Source organism: Hemicordylus capensis, chromosome 6, assembly GCF_027244095.1.
Source record: "Hemicordylus capensis ecotype Gifberg chromosome 6, rHemCap1.1.pri, whole genome shotgun sequence".
NCBI lineage: Eukaryota > Metazoa > Chordata > Lepidosauria > Squamata > Cordylidae > Hemicordylus > Hemicordylus capensis.
The window spans coordinates 56,533,441-56,556,699 of record NC_069662.1 but is presented as its reverse complement, the minus strand read 5'-3'; the positions used below and the strand labels follow the sequence as shown (position 1 = coordinate 56,556,699).

The 23,259-nt window shown below is 45.0% G+C and overlaps 1 protein-coding gene across 1 annotated transcript; it reads right to left on the bottom strand.

Moving 5' to 3' along the window:
• Positions 1-128: 128 nt before the first annotated feature.
• Positions 129-23,044, bottom strand: LOC128329249 (membrane primary amine oxidase-like). The gene is made up of 5 exons (XM_053260091.1): positions 22,824-23,044; positions 18,751-20,643; positions 9,937-10,222; positions 9,015-9,144; positions 129-2,405 (listed from the first exon to the last, which is right to left on the bottom strand). The coding sequence occupies exons 2-5, from the start codon at positions 20,507-20,509 to the stop codon at positions 2,121-2,123; spliced, it is 2,460 nt and encodes an 819-aa protein (XP_053116066.1). The 5' UTR covers positions 20,510-20,643; positions 22,824-23,044; the 3' UTR covers positions 129-2,120.
• Positions 23,045-23,259: the final 215 nt, after the last annotated feature.

The window sequence follows — 23,259 nt, the reverse complement described above, 5'->3', positions numbered from 1 at the left end:
CTGCAGCAATAGGAGGCCTGGCATTTCTTAACCTTTCCTTCCCCTCTCGAGGACCAACTAAAGACTGTGAGATTCTCAAGAGCCATATTCAGCCCCAGGATAGTACTCCAGATAAAGGAGAATCTGAGTATGGGTTCTTTGCTCCTTTATTTGTTAATCTGCTCAATAAGTCAAAATAAAGAGGAGGGGGGAAGGAAGCTTAAATTGAAAAGAGAAATACAAACACATAACATTTCCCTAGTTCACAAAGTCCATCAAGAATGGAAACTCTATCCGGCTCCTGACCTTGTAACTGCATCCTAAATGTTGGCATCAAGACGTGTCATTGGTGGGCTTAATCAGATGAAGGAATAACATGAACAAACACACCTGCTATTGACAACACATGCCAATAAAAAAGATTGTCTACAATTTCCAGCATCTTCAGACTTGGTCTTTCTCATTGCTTTTGCATTAGATACTTCCTGGTTGTTGGGGTGGGTTTTTTGCTGTTTTCTTAAACAGATGAAGCTGCTTTGCTCTACATTAACTATTTCTCCATTTATGCGCAACTCTGGCTCCCTGCAATTGGACATTGGCTGACCTCAAGAGCAATGAACTGCTTGCAGAAGGATGCTGTGCTAGTGCAAAATTGTTGTGCTAGCTAGTAGTGCTAAGTTTAGAACTTGAACTCCAGACTAGTGTTGGGCTACCACAACCATGCTTGTGGCTGCATTAACGGTTGAGCAACTGTTGAGAACAACCCTCATTTGTTGGAGCGCAAGAGCACAATTCTGCAAATCCCCATTTTTGACTATAATTAAGCTAACTCTTGTGCTAGCTCAAATCGCTCTGCCAACAGTTCATTGCTTTGGATTTCAGCCTTTGATCCTGAGCTACAGCCATCCTTCTTTAAGAGAAGACAGAGAGCACATTTGTATAAGTTGGGAAGTGCTCCGACCACATTCAAGTACAGACATTCTTTTCTCTCCCTAGGGTCATGCTAAAACTCTAGATTCGGGTTTAAAAAAAAGGTTTTGTAAGCAAAGGCTGACTGTGGATAGTGCCAGTTGGCTAGGGTTGTCATAGGACACTTTCCCCATCCTGCCCTGACAGATCCATGTTTTTAAATAAATGTTTTTATAAATGTATACGTTGCCCTCCAAAATGTTTTTAAGTGGGACCCCCAACCAAGGCAGAACAAATCTAGTTCCTGACCAGGTTGCTCAACTTGACAAAATAGGTTTTATCAGAACTGTGCGTGAAAAAATATTGAAGTGTCATGCAAACTGCAAGCCTGGAAGGCAGCTACACTCCCACTAAAGATGAACACACTGGGTATATCTGTCGCCATCCTTTGATTCTTGAGTAATCTTCGATCATTAGCAATCTTGGGTCATGTATCTTCTCTACAAACTTATATTGGGTTTACACTAGCTGTAGCTTTCCCCATTGAATTTGTGAATTATGTTTTGGTGAGGATGCTAGGAATTCCTTGTTTGAGGTCCCTTTCCCACCTCACTGAATTATATATAGTCCACAAGATTCCCTTGATAGGGGGAATGATGGTTAAGCCAATTTATCCATAGCATAGATATACACATAAGATCTCCAGAAGGGAAGAGAGGCTTAAGAGGGTTTAGGAGAAGCAAATTGGTGGGGAAGGCAAACTGCAGCTGAGGTATATCTGAGCCCAGAAAAATATGATTGCAAAACAGTCTACAAATACGTACAATGCAGGCATGCACAGTTTAAAATGGGGGTTAAAGGCAGTGAACAACATGCAGACTAAAGTTGTGTGCACTGAAAAACACTCCCCGAGTACAACAGGGGACCGGAGGTTTTTGTCAGTCTCCTTTTCCCTCTGCAGCCCACTGTGTGCCTTCTGAAAGTATGTCCCTGAGGATTGTGGGACCTTCAGGGTCATATTTGCTGGAGGCACAAGGAACTGCAGAAGGAAGAAGAGATCAGCAAAAATGGCCCCACCTACATTGCACACACAGAATGCTTTTTGGTGTACAAAATGTTAGCCTGGATATCAGCCACTCAATAGAAAGAGGTCAGGACTAACTGTCTTTGTTATATGCCCGTTTGATGCTGAGCTCCACCACACCCTCAAAACACCCCACAGTTCAGAAGTATCAGAGCCTTGTTAGATTTTGGAAACCCTTGTATGTGAATGATGGAAGGTTAGGCAAGCATGCAGCAGTTTGGGGCAGGCATGCAAGGTGGTTGACATCACAGGAAGTGGGGTCCTGCTCGCTGGTGAAGAAAACACTGTCAGGAGAATAGACGGAGGGATCTTCATCAAAATAGTTGTATGGTCTCAAAAGGAAGCCAACCGCATTTCCAAGTGTCACAGTGTTGGGGATGTCCTCAGCATGTGGAATGTGCAGGAAGCCAGTGGTGATCCAGGCAACCAGGTCCTGATGAGGGGAGCAGAGGAAGACCATGTCACTTGGTAAGACCAAAGAATGAAGGAGAAATACCAGGGCAGATTCAGAGAAACTTTCTGAGCCAGTGTGGTGCAGCAGATGTGGAAAGCTGGCTCTCTAGACATTGATGGGGGACAATCTAAGTTGGCCATTGGCCACAGCACAAGAAGTCTTTGTTCTGATCCAAGCGATCTAGCACGTTACACCTGGAAGGAACAGGGGCTGCAACTAATTTCCCTGTACTTACAAAAGTTGCCAAGCTAGTTTTTGAGAAAAGGTTTGGATTTTGGGAGGGCTGAACCGAGACTGGTTGGCAGCTCACTAAAGCTGTCTGCTTGCTTCTGCATTCCTAGAATCAGTATATTGGTAAAGGAATACAAAAGCACTAAAAGGCACTAGGGGAGGTGTTTCCAGATGGCAACAAAGTGCAGGATTTGCAGTGCTCTGAAACATGTACCAAGCATGATTTTACTCCCTATAAAGGCCCTCCTGTAGACTTCTGCACTCCTTCCTAGTGTGGATCACACCCTCAGTACACATGCTAAGCAGGGATCTTGCATGATTTTTGCAGTGCCACTTGCCAGCCAGCTCATTCCAAGAAGAGCCCACAGTTTTACATTGCTACTTTTCTGGTGAATGGGGAAAAGGATGGGTTCTTCTCAGAACATAAAGGGGCAGCCAGCAGGTTGCATGGAGAAAATTGCATGAGGACCCTGCTCAGCATGTGTACAGAGGATAAGATCATGCAAGGAAGGAGTGCAGAAAGCAGGAGCAGCATCTTTACAGTGAGTAAGATAGCACTTGAAATTTGTGCAAAGGTTTTGCAGATCCCACTTTACTGCCAGTGGAAACACCCTAGTATTGATCTGTTTCCTCCCTGAATGGATCCTTTGAACTATCCATCACTTGGGAAGGGACCTTGCAAAATATTATGGGTCCAAGCAGTTGCCAAAATGTCATCCTGAGGAGTTTTATAATGGTATAAAACCTGGCCCCTTTCTTTCACCTTTCCACAGGAGAGGAGAGCTGGTCCCGTGGTAGCAAGCATGACTTGTCCCCTTAGCTAAGCAGGGTCCGCCCTGGTTACATATGAATGAGAGACTTGACGTGTGAGCACTGTAAGATATTCCCCTTAGGGGATGGGGCCGCTCTGGGAAGAGCATCTAGGTTCCAAGTTTCCTCCCTGGCATCTCCAAGATAGGGCTGAGAGGGATTCTTGCCTGCAACCTTGGAGAAGCCGCTGCCAGTCTGTGTAGACAATACTGAGCTAGATGGATTTATGGTCTGATTCAGTATATGGCAGCTTCCTATGTTCCTAATGACAGAGGTGAAAGAAAGGGGCCAGGTTTTGTACCATTAGGACAGTTGTGAAATGCATTTGCATCAGGAGGGGAACTGTTCCTTGAATTCCACACTCACGTACTTCACAGAAATGCTTTCAATAATTTTAAATCATTACACTTGGTTCATTGGCTGTGTGAACTCGCATCCCAAATCTCACAGAGAAGGTAGTAGAAGAGTGGAAATGATTTTGCATTCAGTGCTAAACAAACCCTTAAATATTTAAGACAGGCAGAGTTTGTCTTTAAAATGTGCTCTCTAGCATGCATTAGGAAACGACTAACTCCACAAACACACATGTGCCTTTAAAATCAACTTTTAAGACTGGGCTGTTTAAAAACAAAGACAATAATCTGACATTCCACTGAATGCACTAAACTTCACCTCTTATGACTCAATTTTGTCTAAACGCTTGATCTGTCCTATAACGTACCATGGATGTGTGCCATGTTGAATATTTAGTGTGGAGGCTATTTGCTTTGTCTACCCTGACAATATCTGGAAACTGATGACAATGAAGAGAAGGAAACTATTTGGAAGGATTCCAGACCAGATGATGTTGAAGAGCAGAAACTGTTCCTATTGCAAATTTCCTGAGACAAACATGGCATGGATAGAAACCACAGAAGATAAGAAAAATTTCTTAAGTGGATCCCAAGCCTGCATTTCTGTGTGGGAATGTGGAATTGAGGACAATGGGTATTGTCCTGTGGTAGACAATACTGAGCTAGATGGATTTATTGTCTGATTCAGTATATGGCAGCCTCCCATGTTCCTAATGACAGAGGTGAAAGAAAGGGGCCAGGTTTTGTACCATTAGGACAGCTATGAAATGCATTTGCATCAGGAAAGGAACTGTTCCTTGAATTCCACACTCACGTACTTCACAGAAATGCTTTCAATAATTTTAATTGTATAGGAGAATGAGCAGGCAGGATGCAGGGAATGTTTAGCCCTTCCCTCACCTGCAAATTCCTCCCTGTAAATTCCCATAAGCATCATAAGAAGCTGCCTTATACTGAATCAGATTACTGGTCCCTCTAGCTCAGTATTTCCTACAAAGGCCGGCAACAGCAGGAGTCTCTCTCAGCCCTAACTTGGAGAAGCAAAGGAGGGAACTTGGAAGCCAGGGAGGGAACTTGGAAGCATGCAGATGCTCTTCTCAGAGCAGCCCACCCCCTAAGGGGACTATCTTACAGTGCTCAAACATGTAGTCTCCGATTCAAATGCAAACCAGGGCAGACCCTGCTTAGCAAAGAGGGCAATTCATGCTTGCTACCACAAGACCAGCTCTCCTCCCCCCACAATTACCTACCCCACTCCCACCTACTAATTACCCCCTGAAAATGCAGCACTCCATTCCTATATTCACATTAGCTGGCAAAAGCAGGTTTGGAAAACCCATGTTGACCTTGCAATGTGCGTCTCCAGCCTTAAACATTGTGGATGGAACCATGAATCTCTTTCTCTATTACATCCCATATGCAAAGCTAATAATACAAGGTACAGATGTGGCTAGCATCCAGATCCAAGCATGAATCCACAATCTGCCTAACAGTAACATCTTCCTCTTCCTTGTGTGAGTTTTGCGTGACAGCTTATAAGCATTGCCAGTAACCTTCTCATTTTTAGTTGTGCCTTGGGAGAAAATGGGTGGGAATTAGTTGCAGGTGAGTTACACAGTTTGTGGGAGGGGGCCAGTTTCTTGAGAAGGCACAGTTTGGAGGCAGCTCTTGAGAAGACAAGGCTCAGACTAGGGGAGCTTTGCTACCTGGACCTCTGCGAACAGGAGTTTGCTAACATATCAAAGGAGTTTTGTGTGGAGTTTAGTGGGGAAGTGTGCGGGGAAGCACTCAAGCAGTCTCCCTTTATCACAAAGGAGACACCCAGCATGAGGAGAAGGTGAGTACTACCCTGCTTTTGTAATTCTCTTGGAAGACAGAGCTTAAAACCTTTCATTAAAACTGCAGGTAAATTAAGTTTACTAGCTTTCAAGTAAACAAGCGCTATATATTCTAAATAGTTAATAAAACTCTAGCAAATAAAGAGTTATGAAGGTAGAATGCCAGCAGGGAAGGGGATGCTTCCCAGAGTGTTGCATGTATGACTATCTGCCTGAGGAGCAGAAGTCAAGGGTGTGCGCATGGCGAAAAATGCTCCTGGCTCTCAGGGAACAGGTTTGTTCCCTCAAAGCCAAGGTGGGTTAGCCTGGAGAAGCTCAGAGAGGCAGAGGTGAATGTGGATGAGATCCTTAGGGATGTGGCAGTAGCATCCCAGGCTGACAGCTCCTCTGCTGTCATGGAGAATGAAGTTCTCAGGGAAGGAGGACATCAGTCTGAGGAAGAGGGGTATGCTCCATTCGAAGTGACCTCTTCCTTGGGTGATGCACCCATATCCACTCACACAGAGGATACTCCTCCAGGGGGTGGGGGTGGGCTCCAAGTAGTGGGCAATTTGATCATTAGGGGCATAGAGAGATGGGTTTCTGATCCACGTGTAGACCACACAGTGACTTGTCTGCCTGGTGTGAAAGTTGTAGACATCGCACAGCATCTAGATAGGCACTGCTGGGAAGGAGTCAGCTGTTGTGGTGCACGTCGGCACCAACAATTGTGGGAAATGTAGTCAGCTGCTAGGTAGTATATTGAAGTCCAGGACCCCCAGGGTAGTGTTCTCAGAAGTGCTACCTGTTCCACGCACAGGGCCTGTGAGACAGTGGAATGGAGGGGTTTCAATGCGTGGTTGAGACAGAGGTGCTGGGAGGTGGGGTTTAGATTTGTTAGGCACTGGGATACATTCTGGGGCAAGGAAAGCCTACACACACAAAAGATGGGCTCCAGTTGAACCAAGATGGAACCCAGACTGCAGGTGATTTAAAATAAAAAATGTCACTGAGCAGCTTTTAAAATGAGGCCTGCGGGATTGCTGACAGGAACTGGGTGGTATCTGGTTTGGCAAGCAAAACCCCCCTAAGGTGCAAGGGTGCAAACATTTCAGATAAACCAGAAGGGGACAGAGTAGAACCAGGAGTAAAGCAGATGGAAGCACATGACAGCTGGTCAAAATGGCAAAATGATAATAAGGGTGATATCACACACCAACACCAGGTAAGAGACTCGGTGTAGAGGTGTTTTTATACCAATGCCAGAAGCCTCCAAGCCAAGATGGATGAGCTGGAGTGATTGGTTGCTAATGAAAATATATAGTGAGCATAACGGAAACCTTGTGGAACAGTGAGAACCGGTGGGACCTTGTTATTCCTGGATACAAACTCTACAGAAAGGACAGGGAGGGGAAGATTGGTGGTGGAGTAGCACTATATATTAAAGAAGGGACAGAATCCAACAAACTAGAAAACCTAGAAGGACCAGAATCCTCCACAGAATCATTATAGGTGACAATATAAGGACTGAAGGGAAATGTGTTACTAGAGACGAGCTATCACCTTCTGGATCAAAATGCTGAGAGTGACCTGGAGTTGGAGAAGCAAATCAGAGAGGCATCAAGGAGACAGAGCTTTAATAATGGGTGATGTTAATTACTCTTACATAAACTAGGCAAATTCATGTGACTGAGAGGCCAAATTTCTAACATGCTCATTTAGCATGTCATTTACTGCACCTTTGAACAGTTGGTCATGGAACCAACCAGAGAGAGGGTCACCCTGGACTTTAATCCTGAATGGTGCCCAGGACCTGGTGTGAGATGTCATAGTTGTAGAACCATTGGGGAGCAGTAACCACAGTTTGATCCAATTCAGCTTATATGCAAGTGGAGCATTGCCAAAGAAGTCCAACACAGATGCACTGGACTTCAAAAGAAGAAACTTTTCAAAAATGAGGGGACTGGTAAAAAGGAAGCTGAAAGGAGGGTCAAATCACTCCAGAAAGCATGGAACATATTTTAAACCATAATAATAGAAGCTCAGTTGGAATGTATACCAAGAAGGAGGGAAAGTACCAGCAAATTCAGGAGGACGCCAGTGTGGCTAACAAGTAGAGTCAGGGAATCTATAAATGGGAAGAAGACTTTCTTCACAAAATGGAAGTCCTGCCCAAATGAAAAAAACAAGAAGGAACAGAAACTCTGGCAAAAGAAATGCAAGGAGACAACAGGGATGCAAAAAGAGAGTTTGAGAAGCATATAGCTAGAAGTATCAAGGGGAATAACAGAAATGTCCTTAATTGTATCAGAAGCAGAAAACCTGCCGGGGAGGCTGAGCTATTGGTGACTGACCAGGAGAAAGATCTTGGGGTCGTGGTGGACAGCTCATTGAAACTGTCAACTCAGCTGTGAAAAGGCAAAATCCATGCTAGGGATCATTAGGAAGGGGATTGAAAATAAAAATGCTTATACTGCCCTCTTACAAATCTATGGTGTGGCCACATTTGGAGTACTGCCTACAGTTCTGGTCACTGTATCTTAAGAAGGACGTTGTAGAACTGGAAAAGGTGCAGAAGAAGGCAACCAAGATGATCAGGAGCCTGGAGCAGCTTTCTTATGAGGCAAGGCTACTGCATCTGTGGCTTTTGAGTTTGGAAAAGAGTGACTACAGGGAGACATAACAGAAATGTATAAAATTATGCATGGAGTAGAGAGTTTGGACAGAGAGAAATCCTCCCCACTTCACCACAGTAGAACCAGGGGTCATCCCATGAAACTGATGGCCAGGAAGTTTAGGACTGGAAAAGGGAAGTACTTTTTCACACAGCACATAATTAATCTATGGATTTCTCTGCCACAGGATGTGGTGATGGCCACTAGCTTGGATGGCTTTAAAAGGGGCTTAGACAAATTCATGGGAGAGGACAGGTCTATCAATGACTACTAGTCTAGTGACTATAGGCCACCTCCAGCCTCAAGGGCAAGATGCCTCTGAATACCAGTTACAGGGAAGCAACAGCAGGAGAGAAGGCATGCCCTTACCTCTGGCCTGGGGGCTTCTCAGAGGCATCTGGTGGGCCACTGTGTGAAACAGGATACTGGACCAGATAGGCCTTGGGCCTGATCCACCAGGGCTGTTCTTATGCTCTAACTTAAAGAGATTGCAGCCCTAATCAAACATTATGTTATATGTACTCATTGATATATTTATATGAATGACTATCTGCATTCATTTTAAAAGTGAAGTTGCGTACAGGCGTTCTTGAATGCAGGGTACTGATAAGAAGTATACTGCTGTATTTGTGTGTGCAGATTTGTGTGTACACAGACTGTACATGCGTTGAACATCATGCACGTATCGGGCTCATGACTCACCTCATTGACAATGGTCTCATTGTCTATGAAGTCAGCAAAGGCAACTGAAGGTGTCCATGGGTCGTTCTGGTTATAGATGCTGGTGCTGAAGGGCTCCTCTTCTTTCCTCTTGGTGACGGCCAACTTGTACCTGGAAAGCAGACCAAAGAAAGCATTGCTGAAACAGAAGAGCACCCCCACTTTCGTGTGTGTGAGGCCCCATGTCTTGCTGCGGTGTCTGCCTTGGATCATGGCCAATAACAGCTCCCAAGACTGTAAACGCTCTCTGAAACTGGGACATAATCTCTAGGAAATAGACTCTCTCGCAGCACTTTGCTCCTTTGCGTGTTCCATAGCAGAGCTCTGGTGCTGGGGGGAAAATTCCTTGGGGGAAACTGAGTCGTCATTCATGTGAATGAAGCATTCCCCAAACTATAGAGATTCATCGGACTCAGTTAATTGAATATGTATATGACAAATATTTATATACCACTTTTCAACAAAAGTTCCCAAAGAGGTTTACATAGAAATACATACATACATAAAACTAAATGTAATTATATTAATAATAATAATAATAATAATAATAATAACAATAATAATAATAATTCGATTTCTATACCGCCCTTCCAAAAATGATACATCTGAAATGAAACCTGGAGAAAGATGGACCCTATTTATAGATTATGTTCAATGCACATAAAATCTGTGAACTGTGTACGCACATATACAGATCAATGTCCTGCATGTTCAGTGGTATACTTCTTAGCTGTACTCCACATTTGAAGGGGCCGATACCCAGGTTCTCTTTTAAAATGAATGCATATACAGTCATTCATACAAAAAACATGTAGAGATGTGTATTGATCCATCTAGCCCACTCTCCCTGCAAAACCAGCAAAAGCAGGTCTCACTGATCGTGAGACCTGCCTCAGTCACTTACCTGCCCCAGCTGATGGCTCGCTCCATTGGATCAATCTCTGGTAGATGATCCCCAGAAAAGCTGATTGGCTGGATCCGATAGCCACGTTCATGGCCCCACTTGTTTTTATTTTGGGCTGCAAAATATATGTATCTGGGCATATCATCATGATGGCGAAAGGTGGCCTTGTCCTCAGTATCCAAGATCTTTTTCACAATTTTCATCCGGCGAATCTCATGCTCTGGGCTCCAAGGGACCTTCAGTGTCTCAAAGGTCATGTCATTGGCTAGCACAGAATTCTTCACACCTGGTAGGAGGAATACAAGTCGACACTACTAGTGTGGTGTATTTTCAAGCTGCTTAGCATATTTCCAAACAAATGTAGCTGTACCAGGCATGGAGATGAATGGAAAAGAAAAGCTTAATCAGTTCAATTTATTAAGATCATGTATCTATTACAGATACAGGAGCTCAGCAAGAACAGAAAAGGGCAACCCTATCAGAAATCTTGGCTTAAAATCAAACCTTTACAACAAGAAACAACAGCAGGTTTGCCGAGTTTATCCAGAATCAGCAAGCAGGCAGAATAACCTACCTTTTGGGGCAGCCATTGGGAAAGAAGACTGGATGTTCCAGGTCCCTAAATTATACAGGCACAATAGCGCCAGTATAGTTAAGCTGGAGAGTGTTTTCAACATTCCACCATTACAAGTTGATAGATAGATTGAGGAAGGAGACCTTTGGCAGAGCAACAACTGTGAGATAGTATACAGAATTAATACTGCAAACTTAATATAGACAAATTGAAAAGGCATAGTGGTGAAATCATAGTAATTAATGTCTAAGTAGAAGTGCCCTTCCTTCATAGTCTCAGGTTGAAGAGTGGGTCTGCTGGGGGAAGGAACTCCATCACATATGATAATTTCAAAATAAGTCTAGATGTTTACCTGCTAAGCGGGCAAAGAGGCACCTTTTTAATGTGGTGATTCTCTTTATTTAGCAGGGGGAGAGTAACTGGCCTTATCCAGCCCCAGCATAGTACCTCCAGTGACTGACTGTTGCTGGTGTCTATCTTATGTATCTTTTTAGATTGTGAGCCCTTCGGGGACAGGGATCCATCTTGTATTTATTTATTATTTCTCTATGTAAACTGCTTTGGAATTTTTTGGTTGAAAAGAAGTATATAAATATTTGTCATTGTTGTTTACGCCATCCCATCCCATACTCTGTATTGGACAAGCTTTTTTTGGGGGGGGGAGAAGTTCTCAAAGCAGTTTACATTAATTAGAAAACAAAAGAATAAGGATGGGGGGTGGGGAAGAGTTCCTTGTCCCAAAGGGCTCACAGTCTGAAAAGAAACACAAGATAGATACCAGCAGCAGCCACTGGAGGGATGCTGTGCTGGGGTTGGATAGGGCCAGTCAATGCTGCCCAAGGATTGGTGGCGACCCAGGCAAAGCCTAGCTTTGGCACCCCCTGCCCCTGTGCCTGCATGGGCAAAGGAGGCGGGGCAGGTGCCTCCAATCAGGCGGGCAGTCCAATCAGGCGGGCAGTCAGTACCCAGCTGACTGGCCACTTGCTCTCCTCTCCGGATAAAATGAGAAGGAAGCAGATTTAGGTTAGACATTAGGAGGAATTTCCTAGATATAAGAGCTGTTCTGGTCAACAGCGGACCAGTCTGCCTTGCATGGTGGTGAGCTCTCCTTCACTGGAGGTTTTCAATCAGAGGCTGGATGATCACCTGTCAGGGTTGCTGTAGCAGATTCCTGCACTGAGCAGAGGGTTGGACAAGAAGACCTCCAAGGTCCCTTCCAGCTCTAAAATTCTAATATTCTGTATTAAAATGAATTCAAGGCTCTGTGATGTCCCTTTCAATCAACTACTTTGGTCTTGCAAGCCAACATAGCAATGGATTTTCTTTACATGGGTGAATCAGGGAAGGAAAAGCCAGAGGTGTCTTTTAATACTGGAAGCACCTGAAAGTCTTCTTCCAAACTAGTATTATTTATTTATTATTATTTATTTAAAATATTTATACTCCACCCTTCCAGGGCACTACTGCTCGGGGCGGCTCACAACAATAAGATATTATTATTTATTTACACAGTCAGACAGGTGTTATTGACTGGTTTGTTTTATCCAGACATCGAGTCCTTCCCAAGGACCTGGGATGGCTGAATTTTATTATCAGTGTTGTTGCTGTTATTATAGATATTGTTGCGGAATATAGGCTGTTCCCAGTAAAGTTGCTTTTTGGAATTGGTTGATGGTGATTTCTGTGGCCCCTATGGTGTTGAGGTGCTTTTCAAGGTCTTTTGGAACTGCACCCAGGGCGCCAATTACCACTGGGATTATTTTGGTCTTTTTCTGCCACAGCCTTTCAGTTTCAATTTGTAGATTTTTGTATTTTGTTATTTTTTCCATTTCTTTTTCTTCTATTCTGCTATCCCCTGGTATTGCTATGTCAATTATTTTGACTTGTTTTTCTTTCTTCTCTATTATTATTATTATACAATTTCTATACTGCCCTTCCAAAAATGGCTCAGGGCAGTTTACATAGAGGAATAACAAACAAGATGGCTCCCTTGAAGGGCTCACAATCTAAAAAGAAACATAAGATAGACACCAGCAACAGTCACTGGAGTAATAAAATTAACTAATTTTTTTTTGTCAGATTAAAAACTACAATTATTAGGTTCAAATTAAAACTGAAACCTTGGGGAGCACTGCCAACCTCCCACAGACTCTCACCTTGCTCCTCTGTAATGCCAGGTCTGTCCAGAATAAGTCGGAAACTATCCATGATTTGATTCTGGATGAAGGGGCAGACCTGGTATGTATTACAGAGACTTGGTTGGGGGAGGCTGGTGACCCAGTCTGGTCCCAGCTTCTGCCTCTGGGGTATTCTGTTGAGGAGCAGGTGCGGGAATGTGGGCAGGGAGGTGGAGTGGCTGTGGTCTATAAGACTAATCTTTCCCTGACCAGGATCCCTGTGGAAGTGTCTGATCATATTGAATTGGTGTACCTAAGTTTGGGGACCAGGGATAGACTGGGACCTCTCTTGGTGTACCAATCACCCCGCTGCCCAATGGAGTCCCTAACTGAGCTGAGGGACTTGGTCTCGGGATTGGTGTTGGAGTCTCCCAGGCTTGTGGTGCTGGGGGACTTCAATGTCTACTATGGGACTGATTTGTCTGGGGTGACTCAGGAGTTCATAGTGGCCATGACGATTTCCCAATTGTCATGGACGGACCACCATCTGGTTAAGGTTGGACTCACAGTCACACCCCACCTTCATAGGGGTGAGGGGCCCATTAGAATGGTCCACCCAAGAAGGTTATTGGATCCAATAGGGTTCCAAGAAGTCTTGGAGGGATTTAGTGTTGGGTCTGCCGGTGATCCTGTTGATGCCCTGGTGGAGAACTGGAACAGCAAGCTCACCAGGGCAGTAGACATGATCGCATGGAGGAGAGGTCTATCATCGGCTACTAGTCGGAGGGCTACAGGCCACCTCCAGCCTCACAGGCAGGAAGCCTCTGAGTACCAGTTGCGGGGGAGTAACAGCAAGAGAGAAGGCATGCCCTCAACTCCTGCCTGTGGTTTCCAGCGGCATCTGGTGGGCCAGTGTGTGAAACAGGATGCTGGACTAGATGGGCCTTGGGCCTGATCCAGCAGGGCTGTTCTTATGTTCTTATGTTCACCTAAGCGTCCTATCTGACCCACCTTAAAATTGGCCCCTTGGTATACGGAAGAACTACAGGGGCTGAAGCGGCGAGGTAGATGACTGGAGCGCAAGTGGAGGAAGACTCAACTCGAATCTGACATATTACAACATAGAGCATATTTGAAAATCTATGCTCGGCAATACGGGTGGCAAAGAAGCGATTCTTTTCAGCCCATATTGCATCCGCAAGTTCACGTCCGGTGGAGTTGTCTTGGGTTGTGAGAGGGCTTGTGAGTGCCCTTCCTCCCTTGAATCAGAATTTGGAACCATCTATTACCCGCTGTGATGTGTTTAATGATTTCTTTGTGGATAAAATCTCTCATATTCAGGCTGACTTGGATTCAAACTCCACAGTTACTGCAGTGTCTGAATTGGAGGTGTCCAGCGACTCCTCTGATGTGATTAGGCTGGATCAGTTTCAGTTTGTGACTTGTGAGGATATGGACTGGACAAGCTGCTTGGAGCGATGTGGCCTACCACATGTTCTCTTGACTCTTGCCCAACGTGGCTAATATTATCTGGCAGGGAGGTTGTTGTAGAATGCCTGGTAGAGATCATAAATGCTTCTCTGAGGGAGTGCAGGATGCCTTCTTGTCTTAAGGAAGCAATTATTAGACCACTTCCGAAGAAGACTGCCCTGGATTCCTCATAGTTAAGCAACTAGGGATGTGCGAAACGTTTCGGATACAAAACGTTTTGTACCCAAAACAGCCTGTTTCAGGTGTTTTGTAGACAAAACAAAACACCCATTTTCCAGTTCCAAAAGTTTTGTATACAAAACAAAATGTCCCTGTTTTGACTACAAAACGTTTTGTTGTTTTGGACCTCCATTTTGTGGTGATCTCTGAGTCAGTCTCCATTTTGTGTTTGACATCTCTTTGAATTTCCCACCCTTCCAGCCTTCTGATCAGTAACCTAATGGGCTGACCTGCTGACAATTCCCTCCTTGTTCCCCATTGGCTCTTTTGCTTCTTCCCACTCTTTACTGACTCCACATTGGCCAGGGGAAGGGTTGCTAACCCACGGGGTGCTGGGTTCTGCTGTTTCTATGGTGTTCTGAGTGTAGATTCTCTGGTAGCATATGAGAGTGGATTCTTGTTTTTCACAGAAAATCTCATATGCTACCAGAGAATCTACAATTAACACCTCAGAAACAACAAAACCCAGTACCCCACAGGCTTGTGGGTATGGGGGTGGTTGGCACCCTATGTGCACTACACAACCCCTCGCTCTGGGCAACCCCAGTGCCCCCCAAGTAGAATTATGGGGCTGCTGAAACCTCCATTATTCCTCATGGGAGAAATCTTAAAGACATGTAAACTTCAACAAATCACAAAAGATCAGCCCTTTGCCCAATTCCTTTGAAATAATTCTGGAAGTTTCATTGCCCCCATTGGGCACTACCACCCACCACACTCTGCTCTGGGTCATCCCTTTCCCCTTGATTTGAAGCGATACATTTGCTGGAATCCCCATTATTCCCTATAGGAAAATTCTTAAAGATGTGTAAACTTTAAAAAAAAATCACCAAAAAAAATTAGCCCTTTGCCTAATTCCTTTGAAATTTGGGTGGTAGCTTCCACCCATTGGACACTACCACCACCACCCACTCTTTTTGCCCTAGGGCCCTTTTTAAAAATCCAAATCCATTCGGATTCAGAAAATTTGGCTACAAAACAAAACAGGGCTGATTGGGATTCAGAAAATTTGGGTACAAAACAAAACAGGGATGTTTCAATTCGGATACAAACCGAAACAAGAAAATTCCAAAATGCACACCCCTATAAGCAACTATAGGCCTGTCTCCAACCTTCCATGGCTGGGCAAGGTAATTGAGAGGGTGGTGGCCTCCCAACTCCAGGCAGTCTTGGGTGAAACTGATTATCTAGACCCATTTCAGACCGGCTTTCAGGTGGACTATGGGGTGGAGACTGCCTTGGTTGGCCTGATGGATGATCTCCAATTGGCAATTGGCAAAGGAAATGTGACTCTGTTGGTCTTTTTGGACTTCTTGGCAGCTTTTGATACTATCAACCATAGTATCCTTCTGGAGTGTCTGAGGGGGTTGGGGGTGGGAGGCACTGCTTTGTGGTGGTTCCACTCCTATCTCTCAGGCAGATTCCAGATGGTGTCTCTCGGGGACTGTTGTTCTTCAAAAACTGAACTTCGGTATGGTGTTGTTTAAGATCTACATGAAACCGCTGGGAGAGACCATCCGGAGATTTGGTGCAGGGTGTTATCAGTATGCTGATGACACCCAAATCTATTTCTCCATGTCAACATCATCAGGAGAAGGCATAACCTCCCTAAATGCCTGCCTGGAGGCAGTGATGGGCTGGATGAGAAGTAACAAGCTGAGACTGAATACAGATAAGATGGAAGTACTCATTTTGTGGGGTCGGAACTCGGGAGATTATTTTGATCAGCCTGTTCTGGATGGGGTCACACTTCCCCAGAAAGGATAGGTACGCAGTCTGGGGGTGCTTCTGGACACAAAACTCTCCCTGGTGTCCCAGGCTGAGGCAGTGGCCAGAGGTGCCTTTTATCAGCTTTGGCTGATATGCCAGCTGCATACATTTCTTGAGATAAATGACCTCAGAACAGTAGAACATCTGCTGGTCAACTCCAGACTTGACTACTGCAATGCGCTCTATGTGGGGCTGCCTTTGTACATAGTCTGGAAACTGCAGTTAGTTCAGAATGCGGCAGCCAGATTGGTCTCTGGGTCATCTTGGAGAGACCATATCACTCCTATCTTAAAAGATCTACACTGACTGCTAGTACGTTTCCGGGCAGAGTACAAGGTTTTGGTTATAACCTAGAAAGCCCTAAACAGCTTGGGCTCTGGGTATTTAAGAGAATGTCTTCTTTGCCATAGACCACACCACCCATTGAGATCATCTGGAGAGGTTCGTCTGCAGTTGCCACTGGCTCGTCTGGTGACTACTCAGGGATGGGCCTTCTCCATTACTGCCCTGAGGCTTTGGAACACATTTCCTGCTGAAATAAGAGCCTCCCCATCTCTCACAACTTTTAAAAAGGCAGTCAAGATGCATTTGTTCACCCAGGCTTTTAATTAAATACTGTTTTAATTGTGTTTTAATTGCTTTAACTTTTAAATTTTAATTGTTGAAATGTTTTAATCTTTTATTGGCTGTTTTTTTTGTTTGGTTTTTTTTTTTTTTTTGTAAACTGCCCAGAGAACTTGTGATTCGGGAGGTATAGAAATTTATTAAATAAAACAAACAAACAAACACTGAGGGAGGGAGCATGGTGAAGCTCTTCAGGGAGGGCGTTCCAAAGCTGAGGGGCCACAACCGAAAAGGCCCTGTCTCTAGTCCCTGCCAACAGGATCTCTGTTAGTGGCGGGGTCATGAGCAGGGCCTGAGATGATGAGTGGAGGGCCCTGGCAGCTTCATATGGGTGAATGCGGTCCGACAGGTACCCCGGCCACAAGAGCTAATGGTGGGAAACAACACTACTGGAGAAAGAGTCATGGCAGCCACAACAGGAGAAGCTGAGCACTTGCAGTTAGCCATAAAAAGTCAATTAAATAGCTCGCTCCTAAACTTGAATGGAAGATTGTTCCTCTTCAAAAGAATGTGGAAAGCATTTGATTGGTCTTTGCAGAGATGGCAAAAAGGGTCGATGCTGCCCCTTGAGCTTGGGCTGACTCCCCAAAGAAAGGTCAGTGCTCCACAAAGAGCAGAAGCAGGCCTCAGATTAAAAATCAGAGTGTTTGTAGAATCACTGTCACTGAAGACTTCCCAGAGAACTTGAGACAAGCCAGATCTCAAGAAATGTGTGGCCTGATGCTGATTCAAGTGATGGAGCTTGAGGATCAAGCCATGTCAACAAAGGAAAGGGCTCGGTTTATTGATTATTTATTTTCAGGTTTATTTTAGGGATTTATGTCCCATGCCATCAAAAGTTATATCAAAGCACCTCATCTACCAGCAGGAACAACATATGCCTGTCCACAGGAGATTAATATCAAAATCCCTGCACCACTGCACTAAAGAGCATCTCTTGAAAGGCTTCAGAGCAAAATCACTACCCTTTCAGGGACACAATATTCCCAAGTTTCAGGTTCGTTCCCTAGAAACCTTTTGGAGGCAGGATCAGCTGTGCCATGCACTGAATCCCTGATCAGAAGATGGCCAACGTTTCATTCTTTTTCTCTTGTGAAAGGTCTCTGGGTAACTTTTTGGTTTGTCAAGCCAGGGACAGCTCCTGTTTGCTGTCAAGGCACTATATTTAAGATGTGGTCAGAGAGATTTCCAAGGGCTTCTGACCACAACTCTTCAAGAACAAGTCTGCATTTGAGGCCACTGAGTTGGCCTTTCTGTTGCTCTAATGGTGCCCTCTTCTGGCGGAAAGACATTTTGCCTATCAATGCAAAAGAGCCCCAGAACATGTATTAGTTCCAGCTACAGTTCTAGAGATCCATGTTTTCCTCCCCGCCCCCCACCCCCCGCTGCTGTTTTTGGACTACGACTCCCAGGCAGTTTTAAACAAAATGTTTTAACCTTTTCCAGCCTGGCTCAACTCCCAGTACTGAAACATATCTGGACCATGGAAAGGGTGATTCTAGAACTAGGAAGGTGTCAAAGACTTCCAGTGGGTAGCAGGGAGCTCTGGTGACCTACGAAATTTAATATTCTGCCTCAGCTATTTATCCCAGACCCCAATTGTATTCACCATCTGAATGCATTTCCTTTTTCTCGTTGCCCTTTTCAGGGATGACTACATAAACACTGGGATGGGTTAAAGGAGAGTTACAAGAAACAACAATAACAGATATTTATATACCGTTTTTCAACAGAAGTTTCCAAAGTGGTTCACATTGAGAAATAATAAATAATTAACTACGATGGCTCCCTGTTCCCAAAGGGCTCACAATCTAAAAAGAAACATAAGATAGACACCAGCAACAGTCACTGCAGGGGAACTGTGCTGGGTGTGGATAGGGCCCGTTGCTCTCCCCCTGCTAAATAAAGAGAAGTTACAGTACAAGAGTGGTGCTAAACACAGGTGCCAGCCACAAGAAGCAAGAGAAAATAGAGCAGAGCTGCAGTCATGGAAGTTATTTGGCTCTCCCGGACACTCACCTGCAACATCCAAGTCCACTTTGTAGTTGATGAAGTGGGTATGAATCGTCCCAAGGGTGTGATCTGCAACTCTATTGCCATAGTTTAGCCCATCACCATAGAAGAAAGATGAGGTTATGTATCCAGTGGCTCGGACTTTGCTTTCAATGGCACCATTTGGATGAAAAACAAAGTCCCAGATATAGTCATAGTTGCCCAAAGTTGCCACAGAACGCAGAACCAGTGCAGTAGCAGGCAGTCCCCCATAGTGGAGGGATTGAAGGTTGGAGTAATGCCGCCGAAAAGGGACCTCTACATTCTGCTCAAAAACACAGATTGAGTTCTTCTGCACCTCTGGTTTCAAGGTCTCCATTAAGTACAGGGCATCGAGAAAAGTAGCAGAGTATGGACAGTCGACCCCCCGGACCAGTGAATACATGAACCTTCCTATTCCAAAACTCCCATCCATGTATCGGGTTGACATCCCACCAGGGCTGTTGGATCCATAAACAGACATGGCATCCTGCACACTGAGTTCATAGACAATCCTTTGGCCCTTGAATGTGATATCATAGATTCGTGGTCCCCTGTTCACATCGATCCTGAAGGCAAAACTCCAGGAGGAGGAGACAACCTGGTTGTTTCTCACACTGTAGCGTGGCCCACAAGGCTCATGGGACAAAGGGCCTGATTCCTGATGGGGGAACTTTGGCTCCATTGAGGAAAAACCCCCATCTGGTGAGGCTGTCTTGACTTTTGCCAGAGGCACACGCCCCCCTAGATACTCTCTTTCCAGCTTTGCCAAGCCATTATAATACTGACCATTATAGAATACCTTTGGTACACTCCACTGAGAGATATCCAGACTACTGTGGTCTACCAAGAGCTCCAGTCCCACCGGGTGCAGGAAGAAGCCCTTTGTATTCTGGAACAACGTAAACCAAGTGACTCGATCTCCAGACTGGAACCCCCGAGGGGCTGATGTGAGGCTTTGAAAGTCGCTCCCATTATGCCCAAATGCCTCCTTTAGGAAATTGGGTGCCTCAGGAAGCTTCTTGTTCAGCAGGAATTTCCCAATTTCTTCATATTCATTGCCTATTACAGATCTACTATGGTAGGATAACTTTCTTCCATACTTCTGCATGGTCACATCCCGATGGTATGTTGGAGTTGGGAGTGGGCCCACGATGTACTCCGTGATATTTGGATCTGGCTGGTTTCCAAAGTACATCACGGCCAGTGCTTGTCGGGTGGGGTGTGGCCCACCATGATCAAGGAACTTCAGCACCTCTTCTTTGTGAGGAAGTTCCACATCCAAGTAGTAAATGCAGTTATCAGCAGGGTTGGCATGATAAGCATCTACCAAGGGCAATCCCAGGTGGTTCTGTAAGTACTTGACCACCACGTCCATCTCTTCTGCTGACAGGTCAGCAAATACCAGACTCTTGTTGCTGTGCCTTCCATTCAGGGAAGCCTGTGACTTGGCACTGCAGTGGGGAAGCGTCTCCTTCCGAGTCAGCAACACACACACTAAGGCAAAAATAGTAGCCAGAGCAAGCACCAGAAGAATGAGGAGGGCTTTCAGGTTCATTGTTGCAAGGTCCTGAGTGAAGTGTCCACAGCCGTTCTCACAACGAAGACCCCCAGTGGCAGTGAAGCTGCTAGAACTATAGCAGGATATGGTACTCCAGAAATGTGACGAGATTGGGTAGAGGCCAGAAAGGAAGAGGTCACGAGGAGAACTCCCTTCCCTATCAAGAACATCATAGAAGAAAAACATGTGGAGACTCCCTGTGACAGCTACCAGCTGTGATGTTAGTTTAGTCCAGATATTTTCAACCCATTTTTTCACAGACCTCTTGAAAAATGCTTGGGGTCTCAGTGGAGCACTTGATGAAGTTTGTTGTTGTTGTTCTGTAAATCAAAGCACATACAGTATCTCATATATAGCTAAAGAGAGAGAGAGAAATCAAATGCAAGACAAAATGACAAATATTTATATTCTCAACTGTTCTGTGGACTACATAGATGGAGCTCATGGACCAGTTTGAGAACCTCTAGCCTAGTCCATCCAGTGTTTGGACAGTGTCAGGATTTCCTACCCTCCTTCGTGAGACAGGGTTGTTTACCCAGACAAATGGCAGTGTGCTGAGAGAAGCAGGGGGCTCCAGATGCCAGGACAACCCCAGTAATTACCTTTCAGAAGTCAGGAATAGGGTGTGCAATTTGGATTTTCAGTGTTTTGATTCTGATCCAAATCGAAGCACCCCCAATCTGTTTTTGGGCCTGAATCTGACCCATCCGAATCACCCCAGATTCGATTCGGATCTGAATGAATCTGAATCAATTCAGATCAAAAACCTGGGCCCAGGGCCAAAAGAGTGTGGTGTGGTGGTAGTGCCTAATGAGTGGAGGCTACCACCCAAATTGCAGAGGAATTGGGCAAAGGGCTGATTTTTTGGTGAATTGTTGAGGTTTACGTGTCTTTAAGGTTTCCCCCCATGAGGTATAATGGAGGTGTATCGCTTCATGTCGGGGGGAAAGGGGTGTCCTAGATTGGTGTGGGGTTGGTCATAGTGGCCAAGGGGGGCAAGGAAGCTACCATGATTTTTTCAAAGGATTTGGGCAGAGGTCTGATTTTTGCTGATTTGTTGAAGTTTACGGATCTTTAAGGTTTTCCCCCATAAGGTGTAATGGAGGTTTCAGCAGCCCCTTGATTGCACTTGGGGGGTGCTGGGGTGGCCCAGAGTGAGTGGTGGTGTAGTGCACATAGGTTGCCAGCCCCCCCCCCATGGGTTGCTAACACATGGGGTACAGGGTTCTGTTGTTTCTGAGGTGTTCTGAGTGTAGATTCTTTGGTAGCAAGTGAAATTTTCAATACAAACCATGAATCCACTCTCATTTGCTACTTGTCTCATGGTAGCAAGCATGACTTGTCCCCTTAGCTAAGCAGGGTCAGCCCTGGTTGCATTTGAAGGGGAGACTAGAAGTGTGAGCACTGTAAGATATTCCCCTCAGGGAATGGAGCCGCTCTGGGAAGAACGGAAGGTTTTCAAGTTCCCTCCCTGGCATCTCCAAGATAGGGCTGAGAGAGATTCCTGCCTGCAACCTTGGAGAAGCCACTGCCAGTCTATGAAGACAATACTGAGCTAGATAGACCAATGGTCTGATTCAGTATACAGGTGAAACTCGGAAAATTAGAATATCGTGCAAAAGTCCATTAATTTCAGTAATGCAAATTAAAAGGTGAAACTGATATATGAGACACACGCATTACATGCAAAGCGAGATAAGTCAAGCCTTAATTTGTTATAATTGTGATGATCATGACGTACAGCTCATGAAAACCCCAAATCCACAATCCCAGAAAATTAGAATATTACATGGAACCAAGAAGACAAGGATTGTAGAATAGAACAATATCGGACCTCTGAAAAGTATAAGCATGCATATGTATTCAGTACTTGGTTTGGGCCCCTTTTGCAGCAATTACTGCCTCAATGCGGCGTGGCATGGATGCTATCAGCCTGTGGCACTGATGAGGTATTATGGAAGACCAGGATGCTTCATTAGCGGCCTTCAGCTCTTCTGCATTGTTTGGTCTCATGTCTCTCATCCTTCTCTTGGCAATGCCCCATAGATTATGGGGTCAGGTCAGGCGAGTTTGCTGGCCAATCAAGCACAGTACACTGTATACTTTAAAGCTTTAAAGTTTGTTGAGGCTAAAACCCTGGCCCAAATTCTACATGGGGCACAAGTGGGAATCTATATTAAACCAGGATGCTGTAGCGAAAGTTCAAACTAAATTCTTAAGGACTGTCCTCTCTACCCCTAGATGCATGTCTAAGAAAAAAGACCTTTGTTGCTGTTGCTGCTACTGTTAAATTATTGTGAATTAGAGACCCTTGCTGATATATTGCAGAGATCTATCAAGAGGAGAAGAAGGCCCCTCATCAGCCATATCCCCTTGAGTTTGTAGCTATTTTCTTTATCTAGAAGCCTCACCCCAAGTCACTCACTCCCAGCAGTGATGCTAAACAAGACACAGTTAGCAAGTTTTGGTGACAGTTGTAAATTCACCTCTCCACTCTCACCTGTGGGTGATAGATTTTAGCAGGGCCCAGAAAACTGGCTGGGGAAGGGGTAGACGCCCCCCAAGTCTTCTCCCTTTTGCTCCAGACTCTGGTTTGATGTGCTTAGCCTTCAATCCATGCACAAATACAGCCTCTAGAGCACAGCAGAGGGTGTTGGCATCCCCATCATCACTGGTTACTAGTGCATCAGAGGTTACATAATGCTTCTGCAGGGCCTTGATGGAGGCCACCAGCTGCTTCTTGATCATCTAGAGTAGCACAAAAGAGCACAGGCTGCATTAGCTTGAGTTAAGATTAACCATCCAACTCCAAGAATATTGCTATAATTCTGCAAAGACTGGCAGGCAACACTGTGTTGTTCTGGGCACTAGTTTGGGACCAGTTTGGGTCCAGTTTGGGTGTGCCAGGGGTGTAAATCTTTTTTGGAGGAAGGCAG

What these genes read in the sequence shown, in the direction of transcription:
- LOC128329249 (XM_053260091.1), bottom strand. Translation starts at nt 20,509, where the DNA reads ATGTTTTTCTTCTATGATGTTCTTGATAGGGAAGGGAGTTCTCCTCGT. An exon ending in AGTGGACTTGGATGTTGCAG is followed by an intron (nt 10,223 to 18,750) that starts GTGAGTGTCCGG and finishes TCCTCCTACCAG; the next exon opens with GTGTGAAGAATTCTGTGCTA. An exon ending in CGAGCCATCAGCTGGGGCAG is followed by an intron (nt 9,145 to 9,936) that starts GTAAGTGACTGA and finishes TCTGCTTTCCAG; the next exon opens with GTACAAGTTGGCCGTCACCA.